The sequence below is a fragment of the Myxocyprinus asiaticus genome, chromosome 16, assembly GCF_019703515.2.
Source record: "Myxocyprinus asiaticus isolate MX2 ecotype Aquarium Trade chromosome 16, UBuf_Myxa_2, whole genome shotgun sequence".
NCBI classification, from domain to species: domain Eukaryota; kingdom Metazoa; phylum Chordata; class Actinopteri; order Cypriniformes; family Catostomidae; genus Myxocyprinus; species Myxocyprinus asiaticus.
The window spans coordinates 29,327,834-29,347,785 of NC_059359.1; the positions used below are offsets into that span (position 1 = coordinate 29,327,834).

Sequence of the window (19,952 nt, forward strand, 5' to 3'; positions counted from 1 at the left end):
AGAACTGCCGCCGAGGATGTCATATGCCCCAGGAGCCTCTGAAATTGTTTCACTGGTGCCGAAACCTTCAGCCTGAAGGTCTTCAGGCAGGTCAGCACTGAATGAGCACGTTCGGTCGTAAGACGAGCTTTGAGAGTGACCGAGTCCAACTCCATACTGAGAAAAGAGATGTTCTGCACAGGGGAGAGCTTGCTCTTCTCCCAGTTGACCTGAAGCCCGAGTCGGTCGAGGTGCTGAAGCACAAGGTCCCTGTGCACACACAATAGATCTCTCGAGTGAGCTAGGATTAGCCAGTCGAGATATAATTGAGAATGCGTACGCCCTGCTCCCTCAGCGGGGCCAGGGCAGCCTCTGCAACCTTGGTAAAGACGTGAGGAGACAGGGACAGACCAAAGGAGAGGACCTTGTACTGGCCCAGAGGACGGAGGCACCCTCGCCCTGCACTGTAGTGGAGAGAATGCCATTGAACTGGGGCAGGTGTCTGGCGAACTGGATCGCTTAGCCGAGGCGAATCGTCCTGATGTGGTACCAGGGGTACGACTGGACTTACCGTGCCCGGGCAGGGTGGTTCGCGGCCAGGCAGGCGCCCCACCTGGAAGACAGCCCAGGGAGGACTTGCTGCTCTGCAAGCCCACAACGGTGGCTGGTGACTGTGGTGGGCGAGCGGCCCCAGAGACCAGCACACTTACCTTTTCACCGGCTGTCTCTCGACAGAGAATGAGGGAATGGGAGGTACTCGCGTTCACCTGATTGACCGGAAAGACTTCCAGCGCCTGGTCGTTGTGAGTGCGCTGGCCCAGGGTATGAGGAAACTTCTCTTTTGTTGACCACGTGGGTGCCGAGGCCCAGAGGGCACTCAGCGATGTAATACTCACCATGCGCTGGCCCAGGGGCGATGGTGGGGCTGGAGAGATGCCCCGGGTCAGACCGGTCAGGAGTTGTTGCCTCATCCCTGGGCGGCCCATGTCAGGACCGCCTTGAAGCCCATCTGGGGTTCTTGGGGGCCGGATGATGGGCAGGTGGAGCCGACTTCCCACGGGAGGATCTTTTTCTCTGAGGCCGGCATGCTGGCTCTGATGGTACAGGAGCCGGGGCCGGCACCGCAGGGGAACGGCTCTGGCGAGAAGCAGACGGGGTGCGGGACCTCGGTGGCCTGAAGGCAGCCGGGTCGCGCAGCAGCAGGATGTGTTTAATCGCCTTGGTCTGCTTGCTCACCTGCTTCCTTGACGGTGTCGCCAAAAAGCCCCCCTTGGGAGATGCGTGCATCAAGAAAGCAGACTTTCTCGGCATCATACATCTCCACAAGGTTGAGCCACAGGTGCTGCTCTTGGACCACAAGAGTGGACATTGTCCAGCCCAGGGCACGTGCCGTGACCTCCGTCGCACATAAGGTGAGGTCAGTCTCAGTGTGCAGTTCCTGCATCAGCCCTGTGTCGGTCCTACCTTCGTTCAGATCTTTCAGCACCTTGGCCTGGTGGACCTGCAGGATGGCCATGGCATGCAGGGTGGAAGCGGCCTGACCCGCGGCCTTGTAAGCTTTCTTCATTAAAAGAAAGGCATAAATGCACCGCTACGGCATGCTCTACCTGGGGAAACTCGACGTATCCCTTAGCTGCTCCACCATCGATGGTAGTTAGGATGGACGAACCCGCGAAGCATGTACGGGCAGAAAAAGGTGCCTTCCACGACTTCATTAGCTCCTCGTGCACTTCTGGGAAGAAGGGCATCAGGGCGGGGTGGGGCGTGGCCGTGGTGGCTCCTTGCTTCATGAAGAAGGAAGTGAGCCATGACCGCAGCGTTCTCATGGGCATGTTCTCGCAATGAGAACACAACCCTTCCACGAAAGCCGCCTTGGCATGCTGGCGCCCCAGACACTCGAGGCAGATTTCGTGGGTATCCGGAGGGGAGAGAGAACGGCCACATCCAGTAGCGCAAACGCGGAAGGACATCTTTAAAAAGACGCCAAGCGTTTGCGCGAGCTCTTTAAGAGAAAATATACTCTTTTAGCACCCACAGACTCAGGCTGCTGAAACGCCCAGGGGAAGCACCACACTCGACTGTGCGAGGGTGACCACTGATAGGCGCCTTAAAAAATCCAGCAGCATAGCAATAGATGAGAGGACGAACACACAAGCATTCTGCTCCGAAGAAAAAATCTGAATTAGTGATGCACACCATCTCCTTTTATACCCGTATGTCCGGGGTGGAGAGTGGCATGCAAATTCCACTTGCCAGTTTTCATTGGCCTTTTCTATTTTAAGCAAAGGTGATTGGGGCTCTCAAGATCGAACCCCTAGTGTCACTACATCAACACAATGTCGAGTGAGTGACAGACAGGGAACAATTGTCACAGTGGTGAACTTCATGAATAAATTGTTTTATTCAAATATTTTTATTGATTTTCTTATTATGCAACATACATTACAGCACAGAGACATTTACAACTTTATTTCAAACTCACAAACATATCCACATCCTGACCCCTACCCACATACACACACATCCCCTACATCACAGAGAAAAAAAAAGGGTGGGGGGGGGGGAGGTTAGGTATCAAAATTAGCTGTACTAGCAGATGGAAATTCAGATTCGACATAAGATAGAAAAGGTTGCCAGACCCTGTAGAACTTTCCAGAGGAGCCCCGGATAGTATATTTAAAATGTTCAAGCTTGAAATATGACATCACCTCTATTACCCAGCGTTTATGAGATGGTAGCATTGCCTTTTCCCAACTGAGAAGAATCAGACGTCTAGCCAATAATGTGGAAAAAGCTATGAGCTCTGACAGATTCAGCGCAAGCTGCATTTCTTCTGGCACTATGCCAAAGATGGAAGTCAGAGGATTGGCATTGAGATCTCTATTGCATATAAGTGAGAACGTTCTAAAAACATCTTACCAGAATTGTGTTAGTCTGGGGAACCACCAGAACATGTGACTCAGGTCTGCTCGTTCTAGACCACATCTGGGGCAAGTTGGGTCTGATCCTGGATATATTTTAGCCAACTTGCTCCTAGAGAGATGGAGCCTGTGGAGCACCTTACATTGCAGAAGCCCGTGTCTAATACATACGAGTGAACCAAATTAATTGCCCATTACCAAGCTGTATCCGATATTTCTATTCCCAGTTCCTCCTCCCACTGCCTCATTATGTGATCCAGAGATGGGGATGTGGCTCTTTGAATGTTCTCATAAAGGATGGACACCGTACCTCTAGGAGAAGGGTCCTTATTTAATAGCTCATCTATCCAGCCACCCTCTGGTTGGTTCAAGGAAGGAGAGAAATATTTTTTAACGAAACTCTGGACCTGTAAATACCTAATGAAATTGGACTGAGTGATCCCAAAGTCTGTTCTTAGTTGCTGGAATGTAATAAACAAACCATCCTTGAAAAGGTCCTTAAAACATTTGACTCAATTTCTAGACCAGAGTTGAAATGCTGAGCCTATAAGGGAGGAGACCAAATTGTTTTAAATTCAGGATAGTAATATTGCACATATTACACAAATTAAAGATTGTCATATATTGAGCTGAGCCTGTTTGTGTCCATTAAATCATACAATGTACCATAATGCCAGAAGAGCTTGTTTTGGCATACAACAAAAAGAGAAAGAAAAGATAGCCAGTTACTAGCAGGTTACATGTTTAAAAATCATAGGCCTCACACATCACTCTTCCCACAGTTCAGAACCACTGGAATGGACAGCAGCAATTAACTAATCTGACCACCAAAGACAACAATCTCTACCTGAATGCACAAGGCAAATGTAATGTAGACACGGCAGTCTACATCCCCTAAAACATTTTTTTGAACAGACAGTGCGCCCTAACGTTAGAACTATAAAACAGGCATAACACAAGAAGGATATGATTGCCAGATCACCACATCATAGCCTAGAATCTATGACCTAGTATCAATAACGCAGATTTTTAATAAATAAATTAACTTACCTTTACTGGAACACAAAATCCATGCTTCTCTCCATGCGAATGAACATCTCTGTCACTTTATTGTAAAAGTCACCCACTTGTTGAAGTTTCGATAGCCTCTCTTCCTCGATTCCATTGAAATCCCTGTAGGTCACAGATGCTTACACTTTATCTATTTTAATGCTTAATAACGCATTAGTTATGTGAACTCGAACATGCTGGCATAAAACTAATATCTAGTCTATCAGATAGCGTGACTGAAGGAAGCAGCTTCTGACTGGCTTACTCATTTTCATAAGCATGCTTACCTTGGCCATCTGTAATAGCAGGCGTGATTCAATTTGAATGAACATACAGTGTTGAATGAAAGGTCGATCAACAATACTTTGAATCAGAGAAAGCATAACATAAAGTGCTTATACCTGACAGTGGCAAATAAATGAATAACTATCTGTGCTGCTCAATTGAGATAAAATATGACGAATTTGAAAGAAAAGAGGAGTTTTTATTAACAATTATATTTAAATATTTCATATTGTCATTTTTCTTTTCACCCTTCTGTTGGGTAAGCACTGCTTACCTTGCTTATATAGATGGCATGTCCCTGGTGTTCAGTGGGGTTCATGTCTGGGATTTGTGCAGGCCAGTCAAGTTATTCCTCACCATACTCAAAAACTTACACATGCCTGTAGTAAATTTATGAATAGGGGCATTGTCATGCTGAAACAAAATGGGCCCACCCCAAACGGTTGCCACTAAGTTGTAAGCGCACAATTTTGTGTCATTGTAAGGGGCCAAGCTAAACTTGTTGATTGCTGAACAGAACATCATGGCTGGTCAACAGTATATGTTTTGGATGCTGTTAAGCTGGTGTCCCCTAGGCTTCTTATTATGGTTAACCAGCAAGAAGTTCTTGGTCAACCAGAGGCCTTTCTCACCAAGTTAGTTGAGCAAACTCAGAGTTTCAGAGTAGGTTTCGGGTTGACAATAAACAGACAGATCCAAACCTGTTTAGATCAGGTTCAGCAATCCAAAGACTCATGGGATTAAGGCCCAGAGTTTGATCCAGAGTTCACGATTAAACCTGAAGTGCATGAACATGAATTAGCATCATTTGCAGCAAACTTGTGAAGCATTATCTCAAAAGTATCTCAAAAGTTTATTTTTAATGTGCTGCTCAAAAGATACAAGATTCCCATGAAAATCTATATTTATTGAATAATAGTGACTTTATTTTTGCTGTGAGGGAGACTTCCAAAGGAGACTTGTTAGAGACTTGGCTGAAACCAGCATGAGCATGTATACAATTAAAAAAAGTAGTCTATCAGCAACAGGAGATAACATCGTCTTTACACTGTTGTGTGCCTCTGCCACACAATGACCAAATTAGCTGACCAATGGTATAAAGCACTGGCATAGCCACGGGTGGGCCTGGGTGGGTCGGTGCCACCCATTGGGCATTCAGGCCCACCTAATTATTGTCTTATACCCCTATTCCACTAACATCCAAAAACTTGCCGGCTTTGAACGCCAAACCGCTAAAGTTAAAAAAATCTTTGTCATAACAGTATATTGAAGCCAGCATCTCACTAAGTGGTAAAAAACAACTTCATTCTGGCCAGTGGTGTCACACCAACTGACTGTTCCAATGAGGTTTCGCTCTCTTCACTTGAGATTTGTAAAGTCAAACACACACAGGTTCAGAATGGAAAAGACATGACAGACATATCCGCCTTTCTCTCCAATTCTCCAGTTGATTTTCAGTAAGTGAAACATCCAAAACCTCCAAAACACTGCGGTCTCCTATACTCTCTGTCTGACTGTGGCTTCTAACTGTGTATGTGGGGCTTCCTTAGCCTTTTCCATCCCTCTCAGTTTGATTTCCGAATACTCCGGTTGAAGCAAAATAAAGAGGTTTCTCGTTTGAACGCCCAATCTTGCGAGCAGGGACTACATGAACTGCTGCTCTCGTGCACTCTTATGAACATGGACAGGAGAGCAACGGTCATTGATGATTTTAACTAAATAATTAATTAGATGTTGGTTTGTTTCTCAATAAAAAACCTTACAGTATGCCTTCAGAACAAGGAATAATTTGTTAGACTTCTGAATTATACATCTGAATTTGTGTCCTTTTGAAGCTTGAAGAAGTGGTCACCATCCACTGCCATTAAAAGACATCAGTGAGCAGAAATGTTTTTAATAAAAAAAAATATTTATTTTTTTCTCCCTTTGTGTACCGAAAAAGAAAGAAAGTCATATGGGTTTAGAATAACACAAGGGTGAGTGAATAATGACTGAATTTTAATTTTAGGTTGAATTATCCTTTTAACAGATGTTTAGCTCTTTTTGGTGTTTTAATTATGTTTTGTTGTGAAGCCACAATCGGGGTGATTAGTGTTAACTTTGGTGAAGTTTCTACAGTGTAAAGGTTGATACAAAATGTGAGTTTATTGAACTTAGTTTTACATGTGAAGTTTTAGAATCCAACTTTAAGTTGGTAGAAATAATTTGCTTTAAATTGAGTAAACTCAAAAAAGCTGTGCAGCAAGTTGCCTTATAATTTTTTAAAGTGTGGGATGTACAGCACGAGTAAGTGTTCTTTATTCTTTGTTTAAGTGTATTGTGATTCAAAACATTGATACAGTATATTGTGATATTTTACTCACTTGTTTCTCATTAATAGGGTTGTGGAGTAAAGGAATACATGTAACGGGATTACGTATTTAAAATACAAAATGCAAGTAACTGTATTCCATTACAGTTACAATTTAAATCATTGGTAATTAGAATACAGTTACATTCAAAAAGTATTTTGATTACTGAAGAGATTACTTTGCATTTTATTGTCATTTGTTTCATTTCATATTTAGTCCTTTAAGATGGAAAACATTTGTACATATAAATGATGCAATCCAAAGTGCATTTGAACAGCGGTGAAACACTTTCTTATGATGTGTTACATTCATATGAGCAAACAGAGAAGTAAGTTTAAAGTAAGTTTTGAGCAGAAGAAATTGAAATAAACCTTGTGTAAATTATCAGCTTTATGCTTAGCTAAAATTATATTTCTAGCCATTTTACATGCACATGTTATCAGGCACGATCATGTTTTTTTGTTTTTTTATCAAGAAAATTCATGTTGGATCATAATTTCTTTTTTTCTAGTAAGACCTTTGATATTAGGGCAAAAATCGTGTTCTTGATAAAAATGTGTGTGTTGTTTTCCTGTAAAAATCCAAAAATCTTTAAAACAAGATCAGTTTGATTTATCTTGTTTTAGAAACATCACTGCATAAGATATTTAGGTTTTTCAGAGAATGTATTTTTAACATGTGTATTTTGTCTTACTGTACTGGCAGAGTTTTTATAGTCAAAACAAGTGAAAAAATCTACCAGTGCTGAAGAAGTAATCCAAAGTATTTAGAATACATTACTGATCTTGAGTAATCTAACAGAATATGTTACAAATTACAATTTACAGCATGTATTCTGTAATCTGTAGTGGAATACATTGCAAAAGTAACCCCCCCAACCCTGCTCATTAATCTGTATGGACTTGCACAAGCAAAGACCTAGTAAGACCTTTGATATTAGGGCAAAGATGTACTGCAAAAATGTTATTGTTAAAGAGAAATTTTGCATTGTTGTCCTGTAAAAATATCTTACAATTCTTTAAACACGATGAATATACTTTATTTTGTTTTAGAAGCAACACTACACAAGATACTGTACTTAAGCTTTTTCAGAGAATGTATTTTGAAGTGTGTTTTGTCTTACTGTACTGACATATTTTTTCCTACTTGTTATTAAACAAAATAAGTGAAAAAAATTTGTGCTTAAATAATCCAAAGTATTTAGGTTACATTACTCATCTTGAGCAGTCTAATGGAATAAGTTACAAATGATATTTTACAGCATGTATTCTGTAATCTGTAGCAGAATGCATTTTAAAAGTAACCCTCACAAGTCCCAAGCCTGACTGTTACCCAGAACCAAACCTGCCATGGAGCAGGTTAGCCATGTTGCACAAGTACACTGACCCACCTTCTTGAGACGAAAAACCAGAGTTTGCTCAATCTAAACTCAAACGTATTGAGGTAGCCACTAAAAGCTGCTTTGTGAGACCGGCAGCTTTTCTAGAAAGATTATGTTTGTTGTATTGCTGTTTTTTCCCTGGGAACAGCCAAGCTATGCTGGCCAAACCAGCACTGACCACCATCAACCTGCTTGGACCAGTATAGAAATTCATTCTGGTGTAAGCCGATTCTTCAACAGGGCTGTGAACGTGTTTGAATAATATGTCTGTTGTGTCATAATGTTGTGTTTCTCATGTTTCCTCTTTTGTCTGTTTAGCAAACTGCCTGCCTGGATGAGAAGGTTTGTTCCCATGGCTTTTTATGTGACAGAAACGGCTTGGAATTTCTACCCTTACACAATAACAGGTCAGTTAAAGCATTCTGATAGGATAAATACCCCCAGCATTTGAATATTCATGTGCCCTGTCACATGGCACTTAAATCCATCTTGTCCTTTTAATGCACCAGTAACTGCCATGATCTAACATCCAGTTTCTCTTCTGCATATCTCTCTCTTTCTCCAACCATTGCTGTTTTACCGCAGAGTACACGGTAATTATTCTCACATGACAGCTTAGATTCATGCAGTCTGTTTGGGCTCACTGGCCCACTGAGCAAACAACATAATCATCTCTATTTCTCCTCCCCACTTTCTATCTCTTTTCCTTTCTCTTTCTCTCATATCTTTACTCTTCCCAAAAGTGTTCCTTCCTACCGAAGTTCCACATCAGGATAGAGACACGCTTTGAGAATGACAACGGGTGCACAGAAAATGTGAGTATTCTAATATGCGCACACACACACACACACACACACACACACACACACGTTTACTTGGCTAAATCTAAATTTGGATGTATAGAATTATATTGTTTTTATATACAAGATTATTATAATTGCTATAGACCCTAACCCTAAAATAAAACTTTTTGCATTTTTAATGTTTTCAAAAAAACATTATTTACTTAATTAATATATAGTTTTTACAAATAAGTACATTCCAAATTAATTTTGTCAGATTTAGCACACATCTGGGGACAAATTTGTCGCCCCAAAGAATAGTTATGGATGTATACACTCACACACACACACACACACAGTGTGTGTGTATGTGTGTGTGTGTATGTGTTCGCACAGTAGCTAATCCTCTTAAAGGAGGGCAACGATTCATCAGCAGCACACGTAGCTGCCGCGTCCTTGCAAAGGCCATTGTGTTTTTGCCTGTCTCTGAAGCACTCAATACTAGCAGTCAGGTAAGCAAATCCAATGTGAGCAAACACTACACCTCACTCTATTGATATAGGAAACCATGGCCTTTAAAGTGAAAAGACAATAAAAGCAATTCAGTTAGTTGTGTTTTCATTCAGTGGGGTTTGTTTTAAAGTGGAGAGGCTAAAAGGAGTCAAGTTACAGTTTTTGTTGATCGCTTTGGTACTATTATCGCTCCAAGCACATAACTCCAAACTCATCACACTTGTAACGCAGCCAGTCTTTCATTCAAAACTTGCCATTGTGCATTCATTTGGAAATGGTAACATCTCTCACCACACAACCATTGATTCAAAATACATGTTTCTTGTAAAATGTCATTAGAACATATGTTCCCTATCTGTCACTCACTCGACGTTGTGTCGATGTAGTGACACTAAGGGTCACTCTTGGGAGCCCGAGACATCTCTGGTCTTTAATAAAAGGCCAATGAAAATTGGCGAGTGGTATTTGCATGCCACTCCCCCGGACATACGGGTATAAAAGGAGCTGGTATGCAACCACTCATTCAGATTTTCTCTTTGGAGCCGAACGGTCATGCACACTGAGCTGAATTCCCACGACTGTTCATTCACCTCTGCTGGATCTGACGGCGCATTTCAGCGGCTTCTCCCCCCTCTGCACTGGTGCAATGCAGAGAATGCCCCTGGGCGCTTCGGCAGAAATAAGAGTATATTTCTCTAAAAGAGTATATATTTCTCTAAAAGAGTGGCACACACGGAATGTCTTTTTAAAGACGCGTCATTTTAAAGATGCCTTTCCGATTGTGTGTTATTCTTGGTTGCGCTCATTATCTCTCGCCTTCTGACGGTCACGATCGCTGTCTTTCGTGTCTGGGCATTGCTCAGCATTCGTGGATGGTCATGTTCTCATTGCGAGGACATGTCCATGGCAACGATGCGGTCGCGGCTCTCCTTCATAAGAAAGCAAGCCACCCCAGAGGCTCCCCGCCTCGGTCCTTTTACCCACGGGTATGAGGCCAGCGCGGCTACCACTGGGGGCGATTTGGGGACCCCAAAGGGACCGCCTCCACCGGGTATCCCCCCGCAGACCTCCCATTCCCCAGCACGCTCATCTGCCCCGATCGGGCTTCCGGATGAGTGTGGTCTCTCGGGCGGACGATGTCCACATTAGTGGTCCAGGAGCGGCACCTTTGGCTCAACCTGGTCGAAATGGGTGAGGCCGACAGGACATGATTCCTTGCTGCCCCCATCTCCCAGGCTGGCCTATTTGGTGTCACCGTCAAGGACTTTGCCCAGCAGTTCTCGACGGTGGAGCAGTAGACGGAGGCTATCCGACATATCCTGCCCCGGTGCGGCTCAAGATCCCGCACCCTGTCTACTTGTCGCCAAGGGCGTCCCCCTGTGGTGACTGCACCGGCTCTACCGCAGCCCGCCCCTTCGGCCCGGCCCCAGCGTGGAGTCCACCGCAGGAAGCAGAGCCCACCGTCTCGCGTCCGCCCAGAACCCGTGAAAGGCTTCAAAGCGCCCTTGAGACAGGTGACCCAGGGACGACGAAACCCGCTGCTCTGGAGCTGGTAAGCAGACCTCTCCATCTTTTTGTTACCTTTTGCATTGTGCTGCATGCCCAAGTGGCCGCAGTACTCAAGAGTTCAGCAAGAGTGGTTTCCTTGTTCCTTGGGTCACGTTTCTGGTGTGCATGGCTGTCATCATGACCACTGTCCACCACTCTATTTGGCAGGTTTGGCGCTCCAGCGGCGGTCTCCCGCCCCTGAGCGCCCAGCTGTGGCACAAATCTGCCCCCGATGTGACAGTCTCCACGGGTCATGAGGACAGGCCTCTTCCTCCCCTGTTCCAGGCTGTTCTGGGGGTGGTCACAAGGAGCCAGGTAAGTGCTTCGATGTCCTTAGACTCAGCATGGCCACGACATGGTGTGGCACCTCGAGCTCCGCCCCGCCGCGAGGCCCCACCTGCCGGTATGTCCAATGACGTTGTCCCTTTGGTCCCCCTTGCGTGGAACTTGGACGCGTGGCTTGCGCTTTCACATTCGTCGCGATGGCTGGTCCGGACCGTCCGACTCGGCTACGTGTTTCAGTTCGCCGGGTGTCTGCCCAGGTTCAGCGGTGTCCACTTCACCTTGGTGAAGGACGAAAACGCTGCTACCTTGCACAGAGATCGCTACCCTCCTACGGAAGGGCGCGATAGAACCTGTCCCTCCAGCCGAGATGAAGAAGGGGTTTTACAGCCCCTACTTCATCGTACCGAAAAAAGGCGGTGGGTTGCAGCCAATCTTGGACCTGTGAGTACTGAACTGGGCTTTACACAGACTCCCGTTCAAGATGCGGACGCAAAAACGCATTCTGGCGAGCGTCTGGCATCAAGATTGGTTCACGGCGGTAGACCTGAAGGACATGTACTTCCACGTCTCGAGCCCTCCTCGACACAGACCCTTCCTGCGGTCAGGCATATCAGTACAAGTTCTTCCCTTTTGGCCTGTCCCTGATGTCTCACATCTTCAAGAAGGTTGCAGAGGCGGCCCTTGCCCCACTTAGGGAGGTGGGCATTCGCATTCTCAACTATCTCGATGACTGGATAATCTTAGCTCACTCTCGGGAGATGTTGTGCGCACACAGGGACTTGGTGCTTTCACACCTCAGCCGACTAAGGCTTCGGGTCAACCAGGAAAATAGCAAGCTCCTCCCCATTCAGAACATCTCTTTTCTCGGTTTGGAGTTGGACTCGGTCTCTTTGACAGCGCGCCTCACGAACGAGCACGCCCAGACGTGTGTTGGTCTGTTTGAAGGCGTTCAAACAGAAAACAGCGGTTCCACTGAAACTTTTTCAGAGGCTCCTGGGGCAAATGGCATCCTCAGCGGTGGCCACCCCGCTCAGGTTGATGCATATGAGACTGCTTCAGCACTGGCTTCAGACTCGAGTCCCGAGATGGGCATGGCTCCAGCCCTTGGACCAACCTCTCATTCCTACGGGCAGGTGTTCACCTAGAACTGGTCTCCAGGTGCGTCGTGGTCACGACAGATGCCTCCAAAACAGGCTGGGGCACTGTTTGCAACGGGCATGCAGTCGCCGGCTTGTGGACGGGCCCGCGACTGCATTGGCACATCAATTGCCTCGAGTTGTTGGCAGTTCTGCTCGCCCTGCGGAGGTTTCGGCCGTTTATCCAGGGCAAGCACGTGTTAGTTCAGACAGACAACACAGCAATGGTAGCATATGTCAACCGCCAAGGCGGTCTGTGCTCTCGTTGTATGTCACAACTCGCCCGCCATCTCCTCCTCTGGAGTCAGCAGCACTTCAAGTGGCTGTGAGCCATTCACATCCCAGGCAACCTCAACACTACAGTGGACGCACTGTCACGACAGGTTACCCTCAGAGGAGAGTGGAGACTCCACCCTCAGGTGGTCCAGCTGATTTGGAGTCGATTCGGACAGGCACAGGTGCACCTGTTCACCTCCCAAGAATCCTCCCCACTGCCCGCTCTGGTACGCCCTGACTGAGGCCCCCCTCGGCATAAACGCACTGGCACACAGCTGGCCCCCTGGCATGCGCAAATATGTGTTTTCCCCCAGTGAGCCTACTTGCACAGACCCTGTGCAAGGTCAGGGAGGACGAGGAGCAGGTCATCCTGGTAGCACCCTACTGGCCCGCCCAGGCGTGGTTCTCGGACCTCACGCTCCTTGCGACAGCCCCCCCCCCCCGGAATATTCCCCTGAGGAAGGATCTTCTTTCTCAGGGACGGGGCACCATCTGGCACCCATGACCAGACCTCTGGAATCTCCATGTCTGGCCCCTGGACCTGCGGCAGTAGACACGATCACTCAGGCTAGGGCCCCCTCTACGAGGCGCCTGTATGCCTTTAAGTGGCATCTGTTCGCTAAGTGGTGTTCTTCCTGACGGGAAGACCCCCAGAGATGCTCAGTCGGATCAGTGCTTTCCTTCCTCCAGGAGAGGTTGGAAGGGAGACTGTCCCCTTCCACCTTGAAGGTGTACGTTGCCGCCATAGCAGCACACCACGACGCAGTCGACGGTAAGTCCTTAGGAAACACGACCTGATCATCAGGTTCCTAAGAGGCGCCAGGAGGCTGAATCCCCCAGACCGTGCCTCGTTCCCTCATCGGACCTCTCTGTAGTTCTTCAGGGTCTACAGAGAGCCCCCCCTGAGCACTCTCCTTGAAGACTGCCCTCCTGACTGCGCTCACTTCCATCAAGAGGGTAGGAGACCTGCAAGCATTCTCTGTCAGCAAAACGTACCTGGAGTTTGGTCCGGGCTACTCTCACGTGATCCTGAGACCCCGACCGGGCTATGTGCCCAAGGTTCCCACGGCCCCTTTTAGGGACCAGGTGGTGAACCTGCAAGCACTGCCTCAGGAGAAGGCAGACCCAGCCCTGTCATTACTGTGTCCGGTGCACGCTTTACACATCTATTGGGATCGCACGCAGAGCTTTAGGATCTCTGAGCAGCTCTTTCTCTGCTCTGGTGCACAGCGGAAAGGAAGTGCTCTCTCTAAGCAGAGGATCACCCACTGGCTCATTGACGCCATAACTATGGCATATCACGCCCAGGACATGCCGCCCCCAGTAGGGCTACAAGCCCATTCTACCAGGGGTGTAGCGGCCTCCTGGGCCCTGGCCAGGGGTGCCTCTCCAACAGACATTTGCAGAGCAGCAGGCTGGGCAACACCCAACACCTTTGCAAGGTTCTACAACCTCCGGGTGGAACCGGTTTCATCCCAGGTAGTGGCACACGATACAAGCGGATAAGCCCGGGATAGCTGGCCGGATGTATCGCATGCACATAGCGCCTTCCACCTCCTTTTGAGCTGAAGATGTGCACCATTAATTCCCAGTAGTGTTCACAAACTTTGTTCCCTGGTTGACTTCTTCCGAGCCCTGTGGCAGTCGAGTTTTCAGAGAGACTCACTGCCGGCCCAGTACACGTGCTAACTAAGAGTCCTGTTCTGGGGTAGATGCTCCGCATGTGGCGGTTCCCTGTAAGACTAACCCCATACAATATATATCTTCCGCTAGTTCGTTTCCTTGTTGGCAAACTGCGTCTTCCTAGGGCAGAGCCCCTCTGCCCCAGTCTCCATGTTTGTAGTAACTCCTCCCCCGTTGGGTAGGATCTACCTTGAAGACTCTCCACATGGTTGGAAAGACCATGTGACGTATTTTTCCACTTAAATTCCCCCCCTCTCTTTGGGCAAGGTGTGGTCTCCGTGGTGTCTTCCCCTTGGGAGGGACACCACCCAACTAGACCTGGCGGCCCAGTCGGATAATCCCCCTTCTTTTTTAGGGAGTGGAAATAAAGAAAGGGAAAAGAGGCCACGACTGGGTTAGCCTGTCTCTATCTTTTGGGTAGTCGACTTGTCCCCAAAGGGCCGTTCGACACTCATAACTATGTTGGGGGAGGTTACGTGTCGACCTGGTGTGCTATCTATGAGGCACACAGTAGTCTGCCCACCACACACCGCCAGTTCACGTAACACAGTTCAGCCAATTATGGCGTTTCTTATAGGGACCCCTAGTGTCACTTCAACGACACAACGTCGAGTGAGTGACAGATAGGGAACGTCATGGTTACTTGTGTAACCTCTGTTCCCTGATGGAGGGAACGAGACGTTGTGTCCCTCCTGCCACAACGCTGAACTACCTGCTGAAATGGCCGGACCTTATATCGGCTCCTCAGCATAAAACCTGAATGAGTGGTTGCGTACCAGCTCCTTTTATACCTGTATGTCCGGGGGAGTGGCATGCAAATACCACTCGCCAATTTTCATTGGCCTTTTATCAAAGACCAGAGGTGTCTCTGGCTCCCAAGAGTGACCCCTAGTGTCACTACATCGACACGTCTCATTCCCTCCATCAGGGAACGGAGGTTACACAAGTAACCATGACGGTTTAATCACCAAAACACAACATAATGATATCTTTTCAGTTTAGTCATTTTAACTACCAGTGAATCCAAAAACAAACATTTAAGATACATGTTTCATATCACCCTTAGAAGTGCTGAAAGTAATATGCTACAGTACTGTAAAAGACAGATTAAACAGTTTTCACATTAGGCAATACACTTACATTACCCAACATTTACAGAATCTATCATTTCCATAATATCTATCCAATGTGTAATCAAGTTGTGATCAATGAAGACATCCTCTACAATCATTTGGGCAAATTGTGTTTTTCAGATATAATTGTAACATGGGTATACTCTCTATAATCAAATGTACACAGTTAAATAAAATAAATTAACTAAATGAAAACAAAACATAACATTTAGCACACATTACATTCATTTGGATCAAGCCTGTCTTGAGCATTTGGCCATAGATTCTCGTCCACATCACAATGAATGTCATCATTGTTCATGCACCTTGGGAAAAACCTTCTGGCATGGTGAATCCATGCTTGACATTGGTCTACACTGATGTCATCACATACCTCCTCCATGGTCTGAAGGAGGGTGGCGCACTCAAGGGGTTGCAATCATAGACCTTACACCTCTATGCTGAAAAAAATTCATCAACAGGGATGAGGAAAGGAGAGTATGGGGGCAGGTAGAGGGTCATGAATCGGGGATGGGCCTGAAACCATGCTTGAACCACCTCTGCATGGTGGAACCTGACATAGTCCCACACAATTACATAGGTGACCCCTTCACCTTGACAGGTCGGCTCAATTTCATTGAGAAACTCAATGAGATGTGCAGCGTTGTAGGAGCCAAGTAATAGCCTACGTCTTACCACACAATCTTCAGAGATAGCTGCGCACATGGAGATGTTTCCTCCACGTTGTCCAGGCACTTGGACAGTGGCCCATTGGCCGATGAGGTTCCATCCATGACGAGTTTTGGCCAGGTTAAAACCCACTTCATCAACAAAAATGTACTTGTGATGGTTCTCATCAGCATCAAGCACCATCACCCTCTAAAAAATATATTTTGGAAAGTTCTTTTTACAGTGTAGTTCCAATATACCGATGAAGTAGGCGGTGCATCACATAGTAACAGTAGTACAGTATATAGTGTTGTACCTGAACATACTCAGCCCTCAGTTGTTCCCTGTCTGTCACTCACTCGACGTTGTGTCAATGTAGTGACACTAGGGGTTCGATCTTGAGAGCCCCAATCACCTTCGCTTAAAATAAAAAAGGCCAATGAAAATTAGCAAGTGGAATTTGAATGCCACTCTCCGGACATACGGGTATAAAAGGAGATGCCGTGTACCACTCATTCAGATTTTTTATTCGGAGCCAAACGCATGTGTGTTCGTCCCTATCACCAACACTTATGCTGCTGGATTTATGGCGCATGTCAGCAGTCACCCTCGCACGGTCGAGTGTTGTGCTTCCCCTGGGTGCTTTGGCGGCCAAGTCTGCAGGTACTAAAAGAGTATATTCTAAAGAGTATATTTTCTACTAAAAGAGCTCGCACAAACGATTGGCGTCTTTTTAAATATGGCCTTTCACCTTTGTGCTACTGGATGTGGCTGTTATCTCTCTTGAGTGCTTGGGGCGCCAGCACGCCGAGGCAGCTTTCGTGGAGGGGTCATGTTTTCATTGCAAGAACATGCCCATGAGAACATTGCATTCGCGGCTCACTTCCTTCTTCGTGAAGCAGGGAGCCGGCTGCTTCCCAACCCTGTCCGTCCTGGGCTGAAACTCAGGCGGCCGGGTCGGCAAGCGCCACAGGCAATCTGGATGTGGATATGGGAGCGTTTCTGCCGGCTCAGCCCCCGTGGACCTCCCATCCCTCAGCACGCTCGTTCTACCCGGAAGAGCTATCGAGCGATGCAAGCGGTCCGTCTCAGGGCGGATTTAATGTCTCATTCGCGGCTTGTGACAAGGATGAGTTATCGGTCTCGAGAAAATATCAGGAAAGGCCACTGCCTGTAGCCTCCTTGGGTAAGTGCCTCCTCTCCCCTTAACGGGACTAGGGAGACGCCTTACCTAACTCGCTGGAAGGTCACGACGTGGTCGAGCGCTCGCTGCGAGGCACGCAGCAGCTTGCCCGTGTCCACTCTTCCATACCTCGTGACATGGTTCATCACCTGCGGCGTTTCCTATAGGAACCCCTAGTGTCACTACATCGACACAACGTCAAGTGAGTGACAGACAGGGAACATCTAGGTTACTGGTGTAACCTCTGTTCCCTGATGGAGGGAACGAGACGTTGTGTCCCTCCTGCCACGGCGCTGAACCAGCCGCTGACATGGCCAGGACTCTCTATCGGCTCCTCAGCATAAACCTGAATGAGTGGTGCACGCCATCTCCTTTTATACCCGTATGTCCGGGGCGGAGAGTGGCATGCAAATTCCACTCGCCAATTTTTATTGGCCTTTTCTATTTTAAGCAAAGGTGATTGGGACTCTCAAGATTGAACCTCTAGTGTCACTACATCGACACAACGTCTCGTTCCCTCCATCAGGGAACAGAGATTACACCAGTAACCTAGACGTTTCACCCAGTCATTGTTTCTCTCAAAAGGCACCAGGTAAACGTGTTTCATTGATACCTGGTGCCTCTTCAAAAGGCGAGCTGCTGTTGGAAGGCTTATGGATGCCACATTGGCAAAGGTGTCATTGTTCTCCTCAGTTGCCTGCTTTATTTCTGACAGCCGTATATCATTCCTGGCCCTCACCATTTCCATCTCTGCCCACTCCTGCTGGTCGGTCAGCACACGGCCACAGCCACCACTATGGGTTTTTCTGTCAATTCTAAGCATAGAACAATAGATCATACAGTAAGAATACTGTAACATGTTTTATGAATTTACATGCATTACAATTTACTGTAATGGTAAAGCATAGTATATATCCTCCAGACGAAAAGTTTGGATGATAGAACTGACAGTAGATCTTTTTAAATTTGGATCAACTAATCTGGCAGCCTCTGCCATAGTAAGGCCTCGGTTCACCACATGATCAACGATGATGGTCCGGGTTTCATTAGAGACAACAGTTCTGCCTCCCTCTCTCTGATGACCAACCCTTCGACAGGCCTCATGCCCACCTCTCTGACCTCTCTGTTGGTGCCCATGCCCACCTCTCTGACAGATCCCTTGTCCACAAGCTCTTCCTATTCCTTGCTGTCTATCCTACTCCATGTTAAAAGAAATTGCCAGTGTTTACACCTCCCCTTTTACAGTATATGGTGACCAATTGTGGTTACCACTGTGTGAAATCAATTAGCAATAACGAGTATTCATTATGTGTGGTTACATGTAATTTCGATGTTCATACAAACACACATTTTATTTGTGTAGTTCTCGAAATCCATATACTGTATATAGCTGACAAACCAATTTAAAATCTATAGGTTTACCAAATGGTTCAGTGATTAACCATTAAGAGCAGTTGGATTAAGTGTTGGTCAAACGTATTTACGCAAATCAGAAGAGAAGTATATCAAAAGTATTGTGAGCATTGTATTGTGAAAGACAATGACTTCATATGAAAGGTATTTCTTTGATGAAATACTGATTAAGTGTGGTGAAAAAGTTACTGTGTAATTTGATGTGTGTTATACTTAGTCAACTGAACATGTGTTTACATGTTTGAGTTTTGTACAACAGTTGTGAGGTTTTACGAAATACTTGTGATAATAGTACTAAAGTGAACAACAAAAACTGTATTACTGGTTTGCTGTGAGTTTTTTTTTTTTTTTTTTTTTGCTTACAGCAAATGAGAGAGAGGCAGTTGTGCCCTGGAGTATTCTCTGTTATTAAGTAAGGAAATATAAGACTTAAACAAGACCCAACCTGCCACAAAGTGGAGACTCAAAGATGAATGAGTAAGTCTGCCTGTGGGAAAGAAAGAGAAAGGGAGATGGCATGAAAGTTTTGTTATTGATAGCCTTCTTTAAATGTTCCCTCCAACTCATCTAACTTTCACTCAGCATACCATCTAAACTAGCAGACACAACTATACATTCAAATACACACAGTATAGTTTACAGTGGGGTTTAAAAGTCTACATCGACGTATATGTGGAAAATACTTAGATTTTGCATTTTTCAAGCAAACTTATATTTAAATGTCTAATTACTATTATATTATATTTCATAATAATTATATTATGAAGATCATTTCCGTGAATTTTTTTCTCGGTATTTGGTATGAATGAGTATTGTATGCCCCATTTTGCTTAAATGACAGCATGCACTCAAGATGGCATACACTGCAAATGTTTGTGTAAAACCTTTATGATCCACGTTATCTAGCATGATTTGTCTAGAAACATTATTGTCTAAGAACATTATCTAGAATGTTCCAATGAGCATTTGGGTGCTTCAATGGAAGCAAATCTGAAATCTTTAGCACAAAGTAGTTCACATGGTCAATGTCACAAATATGCTCATTAGATGAATAATCTAGAAATAATCCATAATCTCTTAAATAATTCATTATTTTCCATCAGGTTTTTTGTTTAATGCTAAAACGTTCTGCTTATTTCCAGGTTTAAAGTAGATTTCAATCCATTTTCAAACAGTACACTTTAACACATGCACTACCACAGCCCCTAATTAAACATACACCAGAATCATTAGAGTCATTAATGAAAGAATAGCACTGATTTTCTTTATTGTTTGTTTGTTTGTTTGTTTTTGTTTGTTTTTTTAAATCATTCTTTTCTCTAACATTCCAACGGCAGCAAAAAGCACCTGCAATGCTAAACAGTCAAGGCAGTCTTTCTAACCCT

The 19,952-nt window shown here is 45.8% G+C and overlaps 1 protein-coding gene across 1 annotated transcript in view; it reads left to right on the top strand.

Annotated features, from left to right (window-relative positions):
- Positions 1 to 19,952, top strand: part of LOC127453737 (cytoplasmic phosphatidylinositol transfer protein 1-like) — a 38,540-nt gene that overhangs the window by 13,683 nt on the left and 4,905 nt on the right. Inside the window, exons 3-5 of the mRNA XM_051720386.1 lie at positions 8,286 to 8,374; positions 8,553 to 8,560; positions 8,711 to 8,782. Of these exons, the coding sequence (XP_051576346.1) occupies positions 8,286 to 8,374; positions 8,553 to 8,560; positions 8,711 to 8,782 (169 nt within the window). The remainder of the gene's footprint in view (positions 1 to 8,285; positions 8,375 to 8,552; positions 8,561 to 8,710; positions 8,783 to 19,952) is intronic.